This window comes from Telmatherina bonti (genome assembly GCF_933228915.1).
Source record: "Telmatherina bonti genome assembly, chromosome: 7".
Lineage (NCBI taxonomy): Eukaryota > Metazoa > Chordata > Actinopteri > Atheriniformes > Telmatherinidae > Telmatherina > Telmatherina bonti.
In genome coordinates, this window is record NC_136625.1 from 35297788 (window position 1) to 35320905 (window position 23118).

General features: G+C 44.2%; 2 protein-coding genes across 2 annotated transcripts; one reads left to right on the top strand and one right to left on the bottom strand.

The window, feature by feature from the left end:
* Positions 1-870: 870 nt before the first annotated feature.
* Positions 871-3403, bottom strand: fam78ba (family with sequence similarity 78 member Ba; the record flags this gene model as incomplete). Its single annotated transcript, XM_079243960.1, has 3 exons — positions 871-1113; positions 2695-2974; positions 3069-3403. The coding sequence occupies 3 exons, from the start codon at positions 3401-3403 to the stop codon at positions 871-873; spliced, it is 858 nt and encodes a 285-aa protein (XP_079100086.1).
* Positions 3404-5409: 2006 nt separating this feature from the next.
* cmpk (cytidylate kinase) lies at positions 5410-22973 on the top strand. Its single transcript, XM_079243286.1, has 6 exons — positions 5410-5618; positions 7859-8005; positions 9908-10060; positions 10165-10241; positions 18450-18546; positions 22455-22973. The coding sequence occupies exons 1-6, from the start codon at positions 5475-5477 to the stop codon at positions 22494-22496; spliced, it is 660 nt and encodes a 219-aa protein (XP_079099412.1). The 5' UTR covers positions 5410-5474; the 3' UTR covers positions 22497-22973.
* The last annotated feature ends 145 nt before the right edge of the window (positions 22974-23118 follow it).

Sequence of the window (23118 nt, forward strand, 5' to 3'; positions counted from 1 at the left end):
TATTTAATGCAGTAACAGAGCCAGCTCGTCTCTCTGATGGTTTGTCACCCATCCCGAATACAACAGCAGATGCACAACAGAGGCGTGTGTTGCTAAGATGTATGTGCCTAAGTTTGGTGTATTAGCAAAAAACTCCACTGAAAACTCAAGCAGATTTTCGCTTAATCACTTTTTTATGCAAAGTGGGTGGTCTTAATACAATCTGATGGATGTAGGAGTTTAATCTTAACCTATAAAGACTCATATAATACTCTGTCTCTTTGTAAATGATCTGATATATCCTTCAATACTGGTACTGACTGTGCTGAAGGCCTTTGTTGGCACAGATGTGATTTAACCAGCCTGCAGCGTCTGTGTTTTTTTTTTTTTTTGGCTGATTTTTTTCAATCAAAATGTCTTCAGGTATCAAGGTATACAAAAATGCGTTTCTTAGACTTCTTCCAGCAAAGTTTTTTCTTTTCTTGTAATGGTCTTCATCTTGCTCTCATGCAATAGAATCTACGTAAGGATGCAGGATGCAGTTCTCATCATAGGCTAATACCTCTGTGTTGCTTCTAAAAAGTGTTTTTTCTTTGCTAAAATGCAGGCAGAGCTTTTTATGCGGTCCAAAACTTAGCGGGCTTCGAACAAGCCCAGGTGCCACTCCAGGTCCTTAACAGTAGCTTTTGTAAGGGTTGTTTTGTTGAAGTTGTGCTGTGTCAGATCAAAGATATCCACTTTGGCTTATCATAACGGTCCACTTGAACAACTCGGAGATAAGGAGCCACAGCTTTAATGAGGCTTTGTGACCTCGTTGCCATCTTCTCCAATTACATCCCCCTTTTTTTAACCTATATGGTAATACCTGTACTTCAGTCCATTGCAGTGCCATTATTTAGGAGGTATGACCACGAGTGGCGCCCCTCTCCGAGGCCTCCACATTAGCACTTGGGCATCATTAGCATTGGGTCTCCCTAGTGCATTGGGAGGGATGGGTTCCTGGTAGTTGAGGATGTGCGGCTGTTCCTGGTAGGGACGACCCACCAATGAGGCCCGAGAGCCCAAAGGCATGTCTGGGTCCACAGCAATGTCAACCCGCATCCGCCACCGCACTGTCTGCAAAACAATACGCTCCTAAAGGAGGAAGATAAGATAAGATAAGATAAGATAAGATAAGATAAGATAAGATAAGATAAGACGAGATGAAATGAGATGAGACAAGATGAGATGAGATGAGATGAGATAAGATAAGATAGATAAGATGATGTGAGATGAGATAAAATAAGATGAGATAAGATAGATAGGATAAGTTGAGATAAGTTGAGATGAGATAAGATGAGATGAGATAAGTTGAGATGAGATGAGATGAGATAAGTTGAGATGAGATGAGATGAGATGAGATGAGATGAGGTGAGATGAGATGAGAAGAGATGAGATGAGTTGAGATGAGATAAGATCATTTAAGATAAGATAAGATAAGATGAGATGAGATGAGATAAGATAAGATAGATAAGATGATGTAAGATGAGATAAAATAAGATGAGATAAGATAGATAGGATAAGTTGAGATAAGTTGAGATGAGATAAGATGAGATGAGAAAAGAAAAGAAAAGAAAAAAGGTAAGATAAGTTGAGATAAGTTGAGACGAGACGAGATGAGATAAGATAAGATAAGATAAGATAAGATAAGATAAGATGAGATGAGATGAGATGAGATGAGATGAGATGAGATGAGATAAGATAAGATAAGATGAGATGAGAAAAGACAAAAGGTAAGATAAGATAAGATAAGATAAGATAAGATGAGATGAGATGAGATGAGATGAGATGAGATGAGATAAGATAAGATAAGATGAGATGAGAAAAGACAAAAGGTAAGATAAGATAAGATAAGATAAGATGAGATGAGATGAGATGAGATGAGAAAAGACAAAAGGTAAGATAAGATAAGATAAGATAAGATAAGATAAGATAAGATGAGATGAGATGAGATGAGATGAGATGAGATAAGATAAGATAAGATAAGATGAGATGAGATGAGATAAGATAAGATAAGATAAGATAAGATAAGATGAGAAAAGACAAAAGGTAAGATAAGTTTAGATAAGTTGAAATGAGATGAGATGAGATAAAATAAGATTCTGACCAAGTGCTGCATTAATGCCCGAAATCTCTTCCTAAAGTTCAGCAGTGTAAAACACCCCAGTTTGCATTTATAACACCGTTAACTCCTCATCACTTTCATTATTATGTCCTCAGCTGCGAATACATGTGTGGAAAATACGCTCAGAAGAAGATAAAACAATCCCTTGTCATTTCTCTAGATGCAGAAGTTATTCACAGTTTTTTTGACTGCAGAAGATCCATGTAAATGGAACCATACTGTGTTTTACACCTGTTATTAGCTCATTGATCATCGAGAAAATCTATTTTTAAACAGTATTCTCTCTCAGCTGCAGCCAGACTAACTTTTTATGGCCACTGCAGAGTCTGCCTGGAGGAGATTGAGTAAACGATGAAGTGATTTGTAACTTCACACCAGAAAGGAAAAAGCACATAAGTGATTACATCACAGCCAGCCTGTGTGAAAAGCCGATGCCCATGTTGCTCTTTGCTCAAACTCCTATAAAACATCTGATTTGTTGATATGAAAAGAAAACAAACCGAAAGTTCCACAAAGAAATACACAATCTGTTCTCCGCATTTTGGTACCACCTTTGTGACAGAGTTCATGGCCACCAGCCAGGTGATGAAGCTCTGGTCCCTGGTGATGTGGGTCAGCATAGGTGTGTTGCTGTTGCTGATGGGGACTGCCCAGGTCACACTGGGGTAGAAGTTGTCATTCATGCTGACCGTCAGTCGGGATGGTTTGGATGTGGGGCCGGTTAGAGTGACTGTTTCTGTGGTGTTGCCATACCAGGGGTAGCTGACCCCATCGGAGTCGCTGATGGCTTTTACCCGGCCCTCCCGCAGCTCCGGCAGCTCCCAGCTAGACCTGTGGAGGAGGGACAGGGATGTATGAGTCGTATGACTTGAAACATCTAAACACAAGTTAAAGGCCTAACGTGTCTTCTGCTGTATGCACTTACATGCCAATATCACCATAGGTGTTGTAGAACTCCATCTGCGTACAAGCTTGGATCCAGCCCACCACCCAGGTTTCGTTGCGGGGCACTGGGGGCATCACAACTCCGGCTGAGGCCCTGAAGTAGGGCGTCTTGTAACGGAGCACAATCGGCGAGTTCTCCTCAATGATTGTGGGACACTGGTCAATAGAGGCGGACACCTCGTACACCACAATGTTCTCCCGTCTGATGCGGGGCTTGCATGCAATGCTCTGAAGACAGCCCATGGTGCAGGCGACAAGCAAAATGAGCAAAGCCAGAGAAGAAGGGAGCAAGTGATACCTTGCCAGTATGCTCATCAGTCCCCTCAGGGTTCCACCCTTGCCTGAAGAGCAGATCTAATCTTTTAATTGCACATCATCAGTGATTGGTTGGGAAGAGGCAGAAGAGAACATAGAGTATCACAGTCACCACCAACCAAGTGTACAAACACCATCATATTTTAAGGATGATGTGGAGGGTTGACTGGAGGGGGGAGTATATCACAGATCTCTGCAGCCTCCTCCCCCCGGTCTGTCTGCTGACTGCCGCACTGCCCTTGGCGCTCGTCCCCAGAAACTGCAATCCGGCCTCTCCTGGGCTGCTGCCTCCTGTCCGCCGAGCGTCCGCAGGCTCCTCTGCTCCTGGTCGAGTCCGCGCGTCCGGCCGCACGTCGGTGCCCCTTGATCCTGCTGCTCTGCTCCCGGCTCTGCGCTGTCATGTCAAGCAGCGACAGGGCAGCCAGGTGCGTCAGAGGAGGAGGGCTGGATGCCTTTTGTTTGCCTGGCTTTTTTTCCCCCCCTCCCGGTATGATCCCTGTATTCACACGGCGCCCTCAAAAAGACAAAATCGGGGTCTTCATTATTTTGACCTACATGAAAAGAAGCGTCACCAAACGGAAGAAAAAGGCGAGCAAGCGGGACTGGAGCGAGCTATTTTAATGTTTTCCATTCGCGGGGATGCATGAATGGTGTACCATGAATGGAGGCAGTGAGGCGGCATCAAACGTGCGTGGAAGCGTACCGTCAGCCTGCCGGGGAGCCGTCTCATGGTCGGAGCATGTCTCCTGGAGCTACTGAGCACACCAGACCGGAGAGCATCCTCTTCTAGCGGCGGGTCGCCTTGTTCGGATTTGAGGTGCTGATGCTGGAGAGAGGCAGGGGAGGGGCGTCACCCGACCTCTGCGTTGAAAAAAAACAAAACAAGTGTATATGGGCGTGGTTACGGGTTGCGTCACTTCTATCCTAAATCCCATTGGTCGCTGAAGTCAATAGCGGAAGTGGTGGCGTTTGGCCCATAGACAATATATATATAGACGCTGCATCATCGCGCTGCCATCCCGGATGGGTCTCCCATGCGCCTCTAGTGCATTTATTATTAAGGTGTAGGTCCAACCACAACAATAATTTCACAAATTTTCCTCACAGTTTAGTTTGTTACAAAGGAAAGAGATATTGTTATGATACCGATCATTGTAAAATATTAAAAAACGATGTGCTTTTATGCTAAAATATTTTTTATAATGCTATTTAACAAAGAGATAAGGTAGCTACAACATAAAAAAATGTATAAATTAATTTGATACTAACATGTTTGATTGTTTATTGATGCATTTGGATATATCTATCATTTTCAAATCTACTTTCAATATTTTGCCTGTTATTGCAACCATATGCTGAACAAAATACAGGAATAGTTGCTTTCTCTTTACTACGGTTGACTCTTTCTATTATTTACATTTATTAATTGATCAATATAGAGATACAGTTGTACAAAGTATTGTATCAAAACCGTGCAATTCAAAACACTTGGAGAGCGCAAACCTCCGCCAAGGCCTTTAAAAAGTTCCTGGATCCAAACGGTGATCCGGATCACCACCAAAAGTAAATCAGTTCCAACAAGTCCCGGAAATTCCATGAAAATCCGTCCAGAACTTTATAAGTTATTTTGAACACAAACAAATAAAGCCGATAAAAACCTAACCTCCTTGGTGGAGGTAATTATGCTACCATGTAAAACTCTCTTTGTGAAGCATCAATATAATCTTTTTCCATAAACACCTCATAGGTATAAAATTTATCATTTGCATTTAGTAGATTACGCATTGGGTTAACATTATTTAGCAACCAATTATGTAGAAAAGTGTTTTGTTTGTGTGCAATATATACAGAAAACAGTTTTGTGGGGAAACTACGTTGAATCTGCAGCAGAAGTCGACAGCGGAGACCCATCCAATATGGCGGTGACCCATCCAATATGGCGGCGATGCCGGTTCACCCTCCAGCTTTTCATGAGGCGTCTCTGTATGTCTATGGTTTGGCCTGTTAGCCGACTCTGACACGCATTCACCGGTCATCACGGCGCCCTGCTTTATCGTGCCGGTGCTGGTATATGTTTGGCCGCTTGTTTGCTAACGTGTCCCAGAGGGTGCCGAGCTTGTTGGAGCGGGTGTCGCAGATCATGAAGCCGCAGGTTGTGTTCGTTCTGGGCGGGCCCGGCGCCGGGAAAGGGACCCAGTGCTCAAAAATCGTGGAGGTAGGAGATATAGGACAATGAAAACTGTCCACTTTGGGGGTTATGATTGATCAGATCGTGGTGATAATTATGTTTCGCTAAATTACGAATGGTGGAGCCTTTTGTTTACATTATTATTATGATGTAATTACTAGATTTCTCTCACTTCCGGTTGTCCTCTAAAAATGAACCTGCATGTTAGCCACCTAGCCAGCTAGCCACACAGGAGACACTGGTGTGTGTTATAAACATAAAAACACTGACTCACGTGGGCTACAAAGTATGTCTTGGATATCTTTTCTTTGTTATTTTGTTTAAAAGAGAAGACAACATGAAATGTGGTTTATTTCCCTAAGTTATTTTATGCTAACACCTGGATGGATGAATGAATGGATGAAAGGAAGGAAGAAAGAAAGAAAAGATAGGAAGAAAGAAAGAAGGAAAAAAGAGAAAGGAAGGAAGGAAGGAAGGAAAGGAAAGGATAGAAAGAAAGAAATCGACATCTGTTGAACTTGACCCAGAACAAACATACCCAGCAGGATGTCTCTTATTGACACGTCTTCAGGGCAGTAACCCTGTTATTGATTTATCCACACAGCTGGAGTTATGTAAGGATTAAACCTGACTTCTCTATGATCACCTTTGAACAGAGATATCATCAAGAGATATTTCTTGACAAATTAGATATAAAGAGTCCACACCCCTATGATTCTTTTCCCACCTTATATGTGACCTAAAACATGGTAATGTCTGTGGAGAAGAAATAAATCTGTCAGTAGAACAATATCAATACAAAAAAATACACAATAATCTGATTGTATTGGTGTGAACAACCTTAAACAAATTGTTGGATCAGCTTTGAATTGAATCCTATCATTCACTTCTTTTCTGGCAAATATCTGAACATTTTGGACCAAAGGTGAATCAGGTGTTTAGAGCTGTTCAGAAATCCTCCACCCTGACTAAAGACTCTGATCCAGCTGTAGAAAAGCTGCACCGAAGCATGATACTTCCACACCGTGCTTCACTGTGGGAACGTTGTTCTTCTGGGAATAAAAACTTATCTTACTTTTGGAATTGTGTTCAAAACGTTCAGCTTCAGTCTCATCAGATAAAAAAATATCATATTCATGGATACATACATATGAAGTTTTTGTTAGTTTTATTAAATTTTTCTCTCAGATTTTTGTCGGGCTTGGCGGTATTTCTTTGTCAGAAAAGGCTTCTGACATTCAACTCAACCCTTTTGTTTAGACGTGGAGAATAAAGGAGATAGTTGTCACATCCAGAAATTCCAGATTTGTAAATTGTGTTGTAGGTCACATTAAATGTAGACTAGGATGTAAATGATTGATTGTGGTTTCATCTTTTTAGATAAAAAAAAAAAAAATTCATTATGTCCAAGACTGATTGATGGATTGATAGATAGATAGGAAGACACACAGATAGATAGACAGATAGATAGATAGATAGATAGACAGCTAGATAGATGGATAGATAGACAGCAAGATAGATGGATAGATAGATAAGCACTTTATTAATCCTGTGATGGAAGTTGAACATTTTCTCAGATTAGTTTGGTTTCCAGTTGAAGCGTACATAAAGCGCCCTACATGGTGGCATATTGTCATATTTTGTCTCATCAGAGGTATTTACAATGATCAGGTGATCAGCGATTGTCACCAGTTCTGCCATTAAGTTGTGGTTCTGGTTTTAGCTTCAGAACGGGGCAAATATTTCCATTGGTAAATATGTTGTGTATCATCGGGGATAGTCAGAAACTAACGTTTAACAAGCCATCCATACAGCTGAAAGAACCTGAACTCTGCAGCAGGATGCTGTTTTAGTGTTTATCTTTAAGTTGTTTCGGCTGTTGAATGTTTTTTTATACACACATGTCTAATTTAAAGTGTGTGTCTGTTTGGTAGAGAGCAGTTTTATGAGAGACCTCTCTTTTCAGACGTTACTGGGTGTTGGCCACCAGGCCTCAGGTGCAGTGGCTCGACCTGAATGGCAGACAGCCACAGAGACTCCTTTCATTCTGAACACAAGGGCCAACTTCTCCTGGTTGGAGGGAGATTTGTCTATCGAAAGACTTCTTACTTACTAGAAAGCAAATTTATGTGGAAAAAAAACTGCTAATTTTTATCACCAGAAATTCCCTTGATGATTGTCTTTATGTGTATATGCTGTTTTAACACACAAGATACATGTGTCAAAGGAAAAATGTGTGTTATTTTGTGTGTGTGGATGCTTTCCAGAGCTACAACTACACTCATCTGTCAGCCGGGGATTTGCTCAGGGCAGAGCGAGCCAGAGAAGGGTCGGAGGACAGACATGTCATTGAGACCTGCATCAAGGAAGGAAAAATCGTCCCTGTGGATATTACCATCAACCTACTGAGGAAGGTGTGTATCAGATGCAGGCTGGAAGTTTGGACAATGTTTATGTGCTACAGGAAAATCCGGATGTGTCTGCCACATGTCAGACACCGGATTCAGAACCTGTTATCAGGTCCGGCTAGACACAAGAACCGTTTCCACTAGGGCTGTGACAATGTGCTTCTGTCCCAATTCGATTAGATTTCTTGGGTGCAGATTCGATTTAAATTGCAATTCTCACAATTTTTTGAAATGAATGACTTTTGTAGATTAAAAACAAAATAAATGTATAAAACTTCTTTTTTTACTCTTCATTTTCCTTGATTTCAATTAAGAAAAACAACACAGTAGCTGGACCGTCATTCTGCTGCTATAACGCCCAAGAAGAAAAGTAAAAAGATCAATTAAAACAATAAAAATGAGAAAGATTTTATAATGGATTATTTTTATTTATTTGAAGAAAAAATGGATTTTTTCCACAAAAAATAAATATTAAAATTGTGAAGCAAAAAAAATCCAGATTTTCGATTGGATTTTCCCACCCCTAGTTTCCACCAACACTTCCGACTGGGTATGAAATGGGTTGCTTTGTACTTTTTTGTGTTTCCACTGGTCAAATCTGGGAAAATTGAACAGATTATCTGATCTAATCTGCTGGGCTCCCAGTCTTGCTGTTTCTCTCCTGACAAATGGAGCTTGACCCTCTGCAATATGTTGATTGGTCAAAATAATCATCACTTCATGTGTGACTCTGCAATAAGGTCAAAGCAGGAACAGCTCAGGGTGTGTACAATGGATGTTTTTGGTTGTTTAGAGCCACATGCAGAGAGGAAAGAATACAACTGCTGCATGTCCGCCATCCTTCTCCTTTGTTTCTGCATCACAGTCTTCTTCATAAGTCAGTGGATACGTCGCATTGCTGTTATGTGTTATCACGCAGCTGGTGCATCTATCCCTATCTGGCCTGTACGCCGCCTACCAGCCACACACCCTGCTTATCACATGTTGGATGTGGAAACACGACAGAGATGAAGGTTAACTGTACCGAGCCGGACCCCTTGGTGGAAACGGGGCTTTACTGAATATGAACCACATTGTTTAGTTTGCATTAAACAAAAGTTTTTCTGAATTTTTCTTGATGCTTTAACTATCAAATCAGTTTATCTTTAAGGGGATATTAAACTATTATTATGCATTTTTTAAAAACTTTTAAGAAATGCAGAAAACTGTTTGCTTCTCCAGACTTTGTGGATTTACCGTAAGCTATTTTGCTTCTTTGTTTTATTGTGAAACTAATATTTATTCATAACATTTATCAGAAAAACTTTAAATTCTGCTTCAGACTCATTTTAATGCCTCACCGACATTCTTTATGTAGAGTCTTGAAGTCGTCATCCTTCAGCATCCTAAAGACTGAGAAACCGCACTCCACACATTTTTCTCTTACTTTACCGCGTCGCACGCCAGCAGCTGGACGTCAACACACTGGCTGTTTGGAAAGCACGCTGCGGCCAATTCATGAAAGAAACACAAAAGGATATTATGAGTGAAAAGGAGAAAAGAAGAGATATGGCAAGAGTCAACATCAGACTGACTTTTCCTGTCTGGAGAGCGCTCAGAGAAGAGACAGGATGAAGACCAGACTGAATCAGTTGTCCTTCAGAGAGGGAAAAAGTTCAGCAGCGCTGCTTTAATAACACAAAGATTATTGGTAATGCGAGTTCAATGTAATAAACACGGCTGCACCAGAGTCTGAACTCGTTTGGACTTTTGTTTTGTCTCCTGAAAGCGTGAAACCGTTCCCAGATGCTGCTTGGGACTGTACTGGTTTTATTTGTCTAAACCACCATCACCATGCTTTATGCAAACCTTTAGCCCGACAGTAAGTTGTCAAACTTTTCATTTACAATGTTTCATGTGCTTCGCTAGGCCATGGAGGAGACCATGCAGCAAGACGAGAAAAAGTTCCGTTTCCTCATAGACGGTTTCCCCCGTAACGAGGACAACCTGCAGGGCTGGACCCGAGTCATGGATGGCAAAGCAGATGTCAAGTTTGTGCTTTTCTTTGACTGTGGCAATGAGGTGCGTCATGGGAAGCGGAGAGCTAATACCCCTCCAGCTGTGTTGTTTTGTTTTTTTTTTCCGGCTGAGCCTCTGAAACCCGCTGAGCTTCTTTTTGTCTGCAGGTCTGCATCAACAGATGTATAGAAAGAGGGAAGAGCAGCGGACGCATAGACGACAACTGGGAGAGCTTGGAGAAAAGGTGCAGTCTGACTTTGGTTTTGTCTAAGTACAGGACGGAGATTAAAGCTTTTTAACACAGACTCAGTTCTGGTTTAGAATAGTCTGAAGAAGCTGAAGCTGATTGCCTAAAGGGAGGAGGTCACAGCGACTCCTGAATTAAAATAGAGTTTGAAAAGAAGCCTCCCAGAATGCCAGCTAACGTGACGTTTCGTGGATGTTGTCATCGCTGTAGCAGCTCTTCAAAACATGAATCTAAACCAGTGTTTTCCAACCACTGTGCCGTGGCACACTAGTGTGCTGTCGGAGATCGTCAGGTGTGTCACGAGAAATGATCCAATTTCACCTGATTGGTCTGAAAAGCAGCGCTGTGTTCATTCAACCGGCCCAGGTGAAAGATAACAAAATACCTTTTTCTTGTGTTTATCTGATTAATTTAAGACAATTTGACAAGATGGATTTTGTGGTGTGCCTTGTGATTTTTTTAGTGGAAAAAAAAGTGTACCTTGGCTCAAAAAAGGTTGAAAAACCCTAATCTAAACGTACCACAGAGATGCAGAGCTGAGCTCGCTTCAGGCCACTCGAATCTCTTCTTCATGAGGACGATTCTTCTGCATTGTGTCTAAAATAAAATGAAAATAAATTAAGTATATCTTCACAACTACAAGGACTTGGTGAGAATAAAGAATCCGGATTACTACATCGGAGTAAATTCACCTGGAACGAAGCAGAAAATATAAACAGGCATCTCCTCCTAAAAGACAAACATTACTTTCACAGAAAATCAGAGGAAAGCAGCCCAGTTCATCTCGGAACAAGTAAAATAATGTCTGATGAAGAGCTGCAACAACGTGACCCTGAACAGTTTCCAGATGTTTTGATGGAGGTGTCACTCAGGTAAATATCTCAGGAAGCCATTGGTCAATGTTGATGAGGGACACCTGATGTTGATCAATGGTCAGAGTCCAGGACAGACCACACATTCAGCTACGACCAGCACTTCTCGACCTTTTGCAACACAGTAAAATATTGTTTCAGACAAGTACCTCCTAACCACTGCAACGTACTTCTGGTTCAGAAAAAAGTGAAATACAGCCGCTTGTCATTAGTGTTTGGCTCATTGAACTTTAATTGTTTTTGCCACATCTCTGCTACGCTTCAACCAGGACGCCATTGCGTTGTCAAGGCAACAGTGACTGACAGATATGATTTGGCTCGTAACACGTTGGGTTCAATTCACGTTGGAATGTGGGATTTTGGGAGGAAGGAAATGGTGTTAATCTTAATGTAAATTCAGTTTATGAATGTAAACTTACATTTCTTGGAATATATCAAACATTTATAGAATATTATATTTTATATTATTTTATTAACTCCTTAACCGGCGACGGCCTGGCGTATTTTATTTTATATTACGCTCCTACAATGTCTTAGACGTTTCCTATTTCAATAAAACTACTCATGACGCACCGTTAGGCTCTCCCCTTCTGATTGACCCAATATTACTGTAATTAAATATGAATATACAGCAGGATTGTTCTTGATGCCACCTTTCATTAGAGGTCTCATTGATGACAGTATGTTGAAGTGTTCTGGAGTTATAACTTATTAAAGTTGGAATATCAGAAGTGGCCATTTGGAGACTCCAAATGGCCACTTTGGGGAGCGCATGAACATACTTACAGTAAAGCCCTCATAGAATAATCATTGTGGCTGCTATTGTCACCAAATTTTAACTGGTCAAAGGAAAGGCTTCATGCTACAGCTACATCAGATTTTCCAGTCCATATTTCCATCTCTCCATGAGCAGCATGTCGACAAAGTAGAAGAGAAATTCAGACGAGGGAAAAAACCTGAAATTTCCTTGTGTTCCAACTTCAATAACTTTATGCTGGTTACAGTTACAATACACTTGAAAGCTCAGGGTAAAACTTTAGAATATTTTCTTTATAAAGAGACCATACTTTTGAATATACTTCAAAGGGTTCAAGAACAGCAGCTAATTTAATTTGGGTATGTCTTTTTCAGGCGTTTTTGGCAATTTGGGGGTGACTGTTAAGTGGTTAAAGGCTTTTTTCAAGAAAACATAAAAAGATGTATGTTTTCAGAAAATTTCACATACCACCTGGTGCCTTGAAGTACCCCCAGGGATACACGAACCCCTATTTGAGAAACAGTGGCTTAGACCATGAGGATCCAGATAGAAGTGAAGTCCAACATAGTATGTATCTGGAAGAGTGAAAATTTCACTATGAAGCCTCCTTCATCTTCATGGCAACTAACAGGACCTTCATGGTCCATTCCTATCAGTGTCAGAGGAGACGCATTAGTAGAATATTATTCAGAGCTGGAATAAAACTTTTCACCACAAACAAACCAAAAAGAAAGACATGACTTATGACTGGCTGGTCGCTCCCAGAGTTTCTGTCCTACGCTGATGAAACGGATGTCTGCGTTGACATGACACCTGGCTTGTGTGGAGGAATTAGCAGAAGCTGTAAAGCGGACAGAGCTCCTACATTCCCATTAAACTGCTTTGGTTTTGAGCTGGGTTTGGACACCAGCCGCTCGGTGGAGTCTTTCAGCTGTTATTATGGTATGCTACATGTAAGCATTGCTGCTTCCTGATGTCTGCAAACAGCTTGTTTACTTCACTCTAGTCCAGAACAAGTTACCTAGTTTTTTTTATTTGACTTATTATATTTTTAGAGGAATCAGATGTATTTTCACATGTAATGAGCTAAAGAATAAATTCTACAAGTCTACACATATATATTGGCACATATATTAAGGAAACTCCCAGGATGACCAATAATAACTAATAATTATATCAGATTTCTGCATGACTTTGATATTTAAATGTTTTTTTCTGTCCTTCATGTACAGTTCCAGTTTTTCCATTTTCATATCCTCTTCCTTTGGAAAGTTTGCTTCTGTGTTTATGTGATTCCATCACCAGCCTTTCATGAACTGTGACTCTTTTGTTCTGGTGACCAGTACGGACAGTCACTGGCACCAAGCTTCACGTGACGTGGAGAATAAACCAGGCTTAGAAATCCTCAGTTTGTCTGTTTGAATCTGATCGTTGGATGACAACAGTTTCACAGCAGATAGCAAAGGTTTAAAGGAGACGAAGGGGTTAAAACACAGGTGTCAAACTCCAGTCATCGAGGCCCATTATCCTGCAGGCCTTTATTTTCTCCATGCTCCAAAGCCATAGACTGTATATAAAATAATGGACATAGCCTCTGTGACGTCACCCGTAGGTTTCTGAAGAGCTGAATTGAAGCTCGGTGGGCGGTTCCTACCATCACCATCTTGGCAGGGGCATGCGTGTCGTCTCGCCTGGAAAATACAAATATGGACAAAGAGGTATAGCTGAGAGGGGGTCTGTGAGCGTCATGGTGGATGATTGACATCGAGCGAACTCCGAGCTTTCTGTAGCGAGGAGCTAACTGTGGACCATGGTCTCAGATTTGGAGGTGCTGATTCCCATCCCGGCCGCTTCACACTCGGCAGCGAATCGCTCAAGTGAGAGCTGGAGATCACAACCAGATGAAGCCAACAGGACCACGTCATCTGCAAAAAGCAGGGACCCAATCCTGAGGCCACCGAGCCGGATCCCCTCAACACCTCGGCTGCGCCTAGAAATTCTGTCCATATAAGTTATGAACAGAATCAGTGATAAAGGGCAGCCTTGGCGGAGTCCAACCCTCACCGGAAACGAATCCGACTTACTACCAGCAATGCGGACCACGCTCTGACACCTGTCATACAGGGACCGGACAGCTCGCACAAGGGGGTCCGGTACCCCATACTCCCGGAGTACCACCCACAGGAGCCCCCGGGGGACACGGTCGAACGCCTTCTCCAGGTCCACGAAGCACATGTAGACTGGTTGGGCAAACTCCCATGCCCCCTCCAGGACCCCAGAGAGGGTATAGAGCTGGTCCACTGTTCCGCGACCAGGACGAAAACCGCACTGCTCCTCCTCAATCCAAGATTCGACTATCCGGCGGACCCTCCTCTCCAGGACCCCTGAATAGACCTTACCAGGGAGGCTGAGGAGTGTGATTCCCCTGTAATTGGAACACACCCTCCGGTCCCCCTTCTTAAAAAGGGGGACCACCACCCCAGCCTGCCAATCCAGCGGCACTGCCCCCGATGTCCACGCGATGCTGCAGAGGCGTGTCAGCCAGGACAGCCCCACAGCATCCAGAGCCTTAAGGAACTCCGGGCGGATCTCATCCACCCCCGGGGCCTTGCCGCCAAGGAGCTTTTTGACCACCTCAGTGACTTCAGCCCCAGAGATAGGAGAGTCCACCCTTGAGTCCCCCAGCTCTGGTTCCTCATCGGAAGACGTGTTGGTAGAATTGAGGAGGTCTTCTAAGTACTCCCCCCACCGATCCACAATGTCCTGTGTTGAGGTCAGCAGCTCCCCACCTCCACTGTACACAGTGTCGATGGAGCACTGCTTCCCCCTCCTGAGCTGCCGGATGGTGGACCAGAATCGCCTCGAAGCCGTCCAGAAGTCTTTCTCCATGGCCTCGCCGAACTCCTCCCATGCCCGAGTTTTTGCCTTGGCAACAGCCGAAGCTGCATGCCGCTTAGCCTGTCGGTACCCATCAGCTGCCTCCAGAGTCCCACAGGCCAAGAAGGCCCGATAGGACTCCTTCTTCAGCTTGACGACATCCCTCACTGCTGGTGTCCACCAACGAGTCCTGGGATTGCCGCCTCAGCAATAGAGGCACGGAACACAGCCCATTCGGACTCAATGTCCCCCGCCTCAATTGGGACATGGTTGAAGCTCTGTTGAAGGTGGGAGTTGAAGCTCGCTCTGACAGGGGACTCAGCCAGACGTTCCCAGCAGACCCTCACAACACGTTTGGGCCTGCCAGATCTGACCGGCTTCCTCCCCCACCATCTGATCACCAGGTGGTGATCAGTTGACAGCTCTGCCCCCCTCTTCACCCGAGTGTCCAAGGCATGTGGCTGCAGGTCCGACGATACGACTACAAAATCGATCATCGAACTGCGGCCCAGGGAATCCTGATGCCAGGTTTACATATGGACACTCTTATGTTGGAACATGGTGTTCGTTATGGACAATCCATGACGAGCACAGAAGTCCAATAACAAAACACAATTTTGGTTCAGAGGGGGGGGACCATGCCTCCCAATCACTCCCCTCCAGGTCTCGCTGTTATTGCCCACGTGAGCATTGAAGTCCCCCAGCAGAACAATGGAGTCCCCAGAAGGAGCACCCTCCAGCACTCCCTCCAAGGACTCCAGAAAGGGTGGGTACTCGGACCTGCTGTTTGGCGCATAAGCACAGACAACAGTCAGGACCCGTCCCCCCACCCGAAGGCGGAGGGAAACTACCCTTTCATCCACTGGGGTAAACCCCAACGTGCAGGCACCAAGCTGGGGGCTGATGAGAATGCCCACACCTGCTCGGCGCCTCCCACCATGAGCAACTCCAGAGTGGAAGAAAGTCTAGCCCCTTTCGAGGGTACTGGTTCCAGAGCCCAAGCCATGCGTCGAGGTGAGTCCAACTATATCTAGCCGGAACCGCTCAACCTCGCGCACAAGCTCAGGCTCCTTCCCCACCAGAGAGGTGACGTTCCACGTCCCTAGAGCCAGCTTCTGCAGCCGGGGATCGGACCGCCAGGGTCCCCGCCCCTTGCTGCCACCCAGCTCACATTGCACCCGACCCCTACGGCTCCTCCCGCAGATGGTGAGCCCACGGGAGGTGGGGCCCATGTAACCCTTTCGGGCTGAGCCCGACCGGGCCCCGTGGGCGAAGGCCCGGCCACCAGACGCTCGCTCTAGTACCCCACCTCCAGGCCTGGCTCCAGAGGGGGGTCCCGGTAACCCGCGTCCGGGCAAGGGAACATTCATGCCCAGGTTTGTCGTCATCATAGGGGTCGATGAGCCGTGCTTGGTCTGGTCCCTCCCCTAGACACCTGTTTGCCATGGGTGACCCTACCAGGGGCATAAAGCCCCCAACAACATAGCTGCTAGGATCTTCGGGACGCACAAACCACGATAAGGTGACGGCTCAGGGTATACGGTCTATGTCCAAAACATTTACCAAAACAGGTTGACAATAAGCTGCTGGATGCATTTGATTTGAATCAGGTGTGTCTGAGCAGGGAAACAAATAAAATCTGCCAAATACTGGCCCTCGAGGACGAGTTTGACGCCTCTGGGCTAAAAAGAGTAAAGGTGAGGGACCGAGGTTACCTCAAAAAACAAAAATCAAAGCTCAACCAACTATAGAGCCATTAAAAGAAGTCACATGACCAGAAGTAATGATAAATCACAACAAAGTAACTCCAGACTGACAGTTTATTTCACGCCCAGCCGGCTCTGCTTGTGTCCTGCAGGTTTTCCATGTTTCCCTACAAATCACTGGCTTCTTGTCAAGTTCTGCCCAATTCATTGACATCCGGTGTGTTGAAGCAGGAAACATCTGAGACCTGCAGGACGGCAGCTCCCGAGGACCAGACTAGTCCAGCTCCTGTTCTGGAGGGCCACAATCCAGCAGGTTTTAGATGTTTCGCTGATCCAGCACACTTGATTCAAACTGAACGGTTCAGCCCAACCGGGTCGAAGCACAAATCTGATTCAGCTGCTGCAACAGGACACGTCCAAAACCTGCAGGACCGCGGCCCTCAAGGATCCAGCTTGGACCCTCAAACTGACCCCGCACACCTGAAACGATGGAAATTAAAGGTGTATTCACACTTACGAGCTCAGATATTCACAATGAATAGGTAAATGCATCTGATCCACCTGAAGCCAAGCAGGACCGGCGGTTTTAGGCGAACTAGTGCGGGCTTCTGTGATGCGCTCCGTAGTATGTTTTCGCAGTCGCACCTTCCCAATGGAGATGATTTTCTACACAACTGAACAGGGATTCAGTTCAGAAAGTCTGGTGAGAAACTGCTCACATGATGAGATCACTCTGACATGCAAGGGGAAACAAATACTTACATGTCATTTAATACGCAAATCCCAGCAGTTAAACACATTCTGTAAATAAATAATAATTAAAGACAAAAGAAGTAAACAGACAACTCACAGATGTAAGAAAATAAACAACGTTTATGTTAGATAAGATAGATAACTTGGGATGGAGCTGGGATTTCTGTGACCTAAACAGCACTTCTCGCATACAAAACTACTTCATTTCAGAGTACACCTTCTACTTTACTTCCCCAGTACTGGTAAAACAAAACAACGAGATTAAACAACGCATAGTTTGACAAAAACAAACTAAACCAACGATTTGATGCTTTTCAACAAGTTAAAGTAAAAAACCTGTTGTGTTTGCGGGTATATGCTGCTAAGATGACATGCATGTCGGTGTTGCCATCAGTACTGAAGGTGTGTGTTATAGCTCCTCTAAACCACCTGGATGGTGGTGGTCATCTGTTCCTCCCAGTGGATACATCATTAAACTGGTTGATTTCTTTATAACCAGACTTGAGCCGTTAATTATAATGAAGATTGAGATTTTTATGTTATGTTATGTTGTATCATGTTATGTTTAGTTATGTTTCGTTATGTTATGTTATGTTATGTTATGTTATGTTGTGTTGTGTTATGTTTAGTTGTGTTATGTTTATGTTATGTTATGTTGTTATGTTATGTTATGATGTTGTGTTATGTTATGTTATGTTATGTTATGTTGTGTTGTGTTGTGTTGTGTTGTGTTGTGTTGTGTTGTGTTTAGTTATGTCATATCATGTCTAGTTTATTCACATTTCTGCAATTCTGACCAGTCCTTTTCTTGGTTTCCGCCTCAGACGTTTCCTGTTCTTTTATGTCGGCTGCTGTTTTTCTGACACTCGCATCTCAGCTCTCAAGTCAGATTATAGATATTATTTATAATCCATGCCTCATGGCAGCCTCAGTCCCTTCAGAGTCTGTTTCAGGAAGCTGTTTATTAAACTGTGACTTACTATTTTAGCTTAAGGCCTGATTAAAAGCCTGTCTCAGATCGTTTGCTTTCTAAGTGCTGCTGCTTCTTTAAGCTTTTAAATCCATGTATCATTTCCTTCTGTCCTCTACCAGACGTGCATGATCAGTATAGATTCTTCTGACCCATTTAATTGCCTGCTAGATACCTGAATATGTGTATTTGACCTAATTTGCGTCTCTTATGAGTCCCCTGTGTCGTACGACCCCGATAACCAGCCATATTTTTTCTCTTCGCATGCAGAATCCAAACCTATCTGCAGTCTACACGACCAATCATTGAGCTGTATGAAAAGCACGGCAAGGTGCGCACTATAGACGCCTCTCGCTCTGTGGATGAGGTGAGTATGTGCGAAGATGGTGATGTTTTTCGGAGCTGTTGATAAATACAAACAAGCAGGTTCAGCAGAAATGGAAATCATGTCTGTTTAACGATCAGCAAAAGAGCTGACAAGTCAAAAGAATCATTAAGAAATAAGCACAAAATGGAAATAATTTACTTGTAAAATACACTCATCGGCCACTTTATCAGGTCCACCTTGCTAGTACCGGTTGAACCCCCATTTTCCTTCAGAACTGCCCTCATTCTTGGTGTCATAGATTCATCAAGGTGTTGGAAACGTTCCTCAGAGAGTTTGTCCATGTTGACATGAAGCAACACACAGTAGCTGCACATCATGATGAGAATCTCCCACCACATCATGATGAGAATCTCCCGTTCCACCACATCATGATGAGAATCTCCCGTTCCACCTCATCACCATGAGAATCTCCCGTTCCACCTCATCATGATGAGAATCTCCCGTTCCACCACATCATGATGAGAATCTCCCGTTCCACCTCATCATGATTAGAATCTCCCGTTCCACCACATCATGATGAGAATCTCCCGTTCCACCTCATCATGATGAGAATCTCCCGTTCCACCACATCATGATGAGAATCTCCCCTTCCACCTCATCACCATGAGAATCTCCCGTTCCACCTCATCATGATGAGAATCTCCCGTTCCACCACATCATGATGAGAATCTCCCGTTCCACCACATCATGATGAGAATCTCCCCTTCCACCTCATCATGATGAGAATCTCCCGTTCCACCTCATCATGATGAGAATCTCCCGTTCCACCTCATCATGATGAGAATCTCCCGTTCCACCACATCATGATGAGAATCTCCCGTTCCACCACATCATGATGAGAATCTCCCGTTCCACCTCATCATGATGAGAATCTCCCGTTCCACCTCATCACCATGAGAATCTCCCGTTCCACCTCATCATGATGAGAATCTCCCGTTCCACCACATCATGATGAGAATCTCCCCTTCCACCTCATCACCATGAGAATCTCCCGTTCCACCTCATCATGATGAGAATCTCCCGTTCCACCTCATCACCATGAGAATCTCCCGTTCCACCTCATCATGATGAGAATCTCCCGTTCCACCACATCATGATGAGAATCTCCCGTTCCACCTCATCATGATGAGAATCTCCCGTTCCGCCTAATCATGATGAGAATCTCCCGTTCCACCACATCATGATGAGAATCTCCCGTTCCACCACATCATGATGAGAATCTCCCGTTCCACCACATCATGATGAGAATCTCCCGTTCCACCACATCATGATGAGAATCTCGCGTTCCACCTCAACACCATGAGAATCTCGCGTTCCACCTCATCATGATGAGAATCTCCCGTTCCACCACATCACCATGAGAATCTCCCGTTCCACCACATCACCATGAGAATCTCCCGTTCCACCTCATCACCATGAGAATCTCCCGTTCCACCACATCATGATGAGAATCTCCCGTTCCACCTCAACACCATGAGAATCTCACGTTCCACCACATCATGATGAGAATCTCCCGTTCCACCACATCATGATGAGAGTCTCCCGTTCCACCACATCATGAGGGGAATCTCCCGTTCCACCTCATCATGATGAGAATCTCCCGTTCCACCACATCACCATGAGAATCTCCCGTTCCACCTCATCACCATGAGAATCTCCCGTTCCACCTCATCATGATGAGAATCTCCCGTTCCACCTCATCATGATGAGAATCTCCCGTTCCACCTCATCATGATGAGAATCTCCCGTTCCACCACATCACCATGAGAATCTCCCGTTCCACCTCATCACCATGAGAATCTCCCGTTCCACCTCATCATGATGAGAATCTCCCGTTCCACCACATCACCATGAGAATCTCCCGTTCCACCTCATCACCATGAGAATCTCCCGTTCCACCACATCATGATGAGAATCTCCCGTTCCACCTCAACACCATGAGAATCTCACGTTCCACCACATCATGATGAGAATCTCCCGTTCCACCACATCATGATGAGAGTCTCCCGTTCCACCACATCATGAGGGGAATCTCCCGTTCCACCTCATCATGATGAGAATCTCCCGTTCCACCTCATCACCATGAGAATCTCCCGTTCCACCACATCACCATGAGAATCTCCCGTTCCACCACATCATGATGAGAATCTCCTGTTCCACCTCATCATGATGAGAATCTCCCGTTCCACCTCATCATGATGAGAATCTCCCGTTCCACCTCATCACCATGAGAATCTCCCGTTCCACCACATCACCATGAGAATCTCCCGTTCCACCTCATCACCATGAGAATCTCCCGTTCCACCTCATCACCATGAGAATCTCCCGTTCCACCACATCATGATGAGAATCTCCCGTTCCACCACATCATGATGAGAATCTCCCGTTCCACCACATCATGATGAGAATCTCCCGTTCCACCACATCACGATGAGAATCTCCCGTTCCACCACATCCCAAAGCTGCTCTGCTGGATGTAGATCTGGTGACTGTGGAGCCGTTGGAGGACAGTGAACTCATCGTCATGGTGGAGATGATGTGAGCTTTGTGACATGGTGCATCATCCTGCTGGAAGTTTCCATCAGAAGATGCTACATACAGGAAACTATGGACCAAAGCGGTCTTTATTACTTCGAGCAAATCTATCTATACTCCCTGCAAAGGCTTTGCTTTTTTAATGAAAAAAAAACTACAATAGAAAGAAAATGGTGGTTGTTAAAATGAAAACATTTACTATCGTAGTTATTTCATCAAGTTTTTATTTTTTTCTCAAAAGGTAATTTTTGGCTCTAAACAAGTTTTATTAATCCGATGATGAAATTGGCTCTTTGGATCGTAAACACTGCAGACAGCCTGTCTTCTTCCTTTATCTGAACATTTCTGGAGGATTATATTTCCCTGCTTTAGCCGTTTCAGACGTACGTTTAAAATTTCCAGGTCAGATTTAAAACAACTAGAGGTTTATATGTTCATTTAAAAAACAAAACAAAAAAAACAAAAACAACGTAGAATGAAATAATTTCAGTAGCATAAAAACAAACAAAAAAAAAAACCGAGAAACTACAACATGAAAGCCTGATGGTGCTGAGACTGCAGTAGGATTTAAAGCCAACATGGTGGCGTAGTGGTTAGCGCCGTGGCCTCGCAGCCCTCTGCATGCTCTCCCTGCGTATGTGTGGGTTCTCTCCGGGTTCTCCGGCTTCCTCCCACCGTCTAAAGACATGACTGGTTATTCCTAGGAGTCAATGTGAGCGTGGATGGTGGTTTGTCTCTCTGTGTGAGCTCTGCGATGGACTGGTGACCTTTCCAGAGCGTACCTGCTTCTCCCAGTGGTTGTTGGGATGAGCTTCGTCTTCCCGCGACCTTTAACTTAGCGGTTAGGAAAGTGGATGGATGGATGAATTTAGGGGTTCCTTATTAAACCCGATCCACTTTAAACCCTCTGCAGCTGTAAAGAGCATCTGTTTGACCTCGGTGGTCTTTCGGGGTTACTTCGTGCAGCAGCTGGGCCACATAGCTGGCTGCCACTGGTACCTAGTGAAGCACTGCGGTCAGAGTCGATATCCTGCGTACCTCGGTTGGAATCGGCGCCTCTTCGACTTCGTGTTGCCTTTCCGCCTCCTCCACCGGCCCGTTCCCCTCTGACCTCTGACATCAACAAGACGTTCTGGAGCAGAAAACTGCTGCTTGCTGGATATTTTCTCTGTTTTTTAGAACCTTGCTTATGGTTGTGTATGAAGACCCCATCAGGTGTCTGTGTGTGTAAATGCAGCGACTTGCATGAATAGAAATAAAAATATAAAATAACACGCTTATAAAACAAGTGAAAAGACTGCAAGTTTGAGTCCTGACTAATGCAAGTAAGCCCTCCTGCTGTTCTCTTCCAGGTGTTTGCTGATGTGAAAGCCGTCCTCGACAAAGAAGGCTGAGCTCCTGCGGCCGCCAGCAACATTCATTTACATTTTACTTTTCCTTTTATCAGCCGCAGTTCTACTTCTAACACATTTAAATGTCCATTTGTATGAGTTTTTATGTTGTTCCTTTCTATTCTCATGACTTTTGTAAATGCTGCGCTATTTGTGAATGTGTACATGAGGCGTGTTTGTATGGATGGGAAGGTAGAGATGCCAAGCAGCCGCTTGTGATCATGTAGTTCTTGTCTCACAGCTCCTCCTCCATCATCAGTCTGAGGCCTTTCTGTTGGAGTTAAATGTGTCGCTGCGTAGAGACTCTTTGTCAAAAACACTTAAAGTAAAAATGGTATTCCATCACTAATGTCTTCAGAGTGTAACGCCATGAGGAGCGGCCCTACGCGCTTCAGACCAAATAGATGTGTGACCTGGCGACAAGGACCCAGTTCAGTCTTCACAGAACAGACGATGAATAACGTGTCTGGCATCTGAATAAAACGATTACAACATCCGTCTACTGTTTGATGGAAAAGCGCGGTTACCATGACGAAGCATCTCATGTTTCCTGGAAGAGAGATATTTCCCAGTAGCAGATCTGCTGCGACACCTGAGACCAGTTACAACCGTGGAGTTACTGAGG

Bases quoted from the DNA above. Each gene is read 5' to 3' on its own strand.
- cmpk (XM_079243286.1), top strand. From the start codon at position 5,475: ATGTTTGGCCGCTTGTTTGCTAACGTGTCCCAGAGGGTGCCGAGCTTG. The intron at 8,006-9,907 runs GTGTGTATCAGA...GTGCTTCGCTAG, and splicing joins CCATCAACCTACTGAGGAAG to GCCATGGAGGAGACCATGCA. The intron at 18,547-22,454 runs GTGAGTATGTGC...GTTCTCTTCCAG, and splicing joins CCTCTCGCTCTGTGGATGAG to GTGTTTGCTGATGTGAAAGC.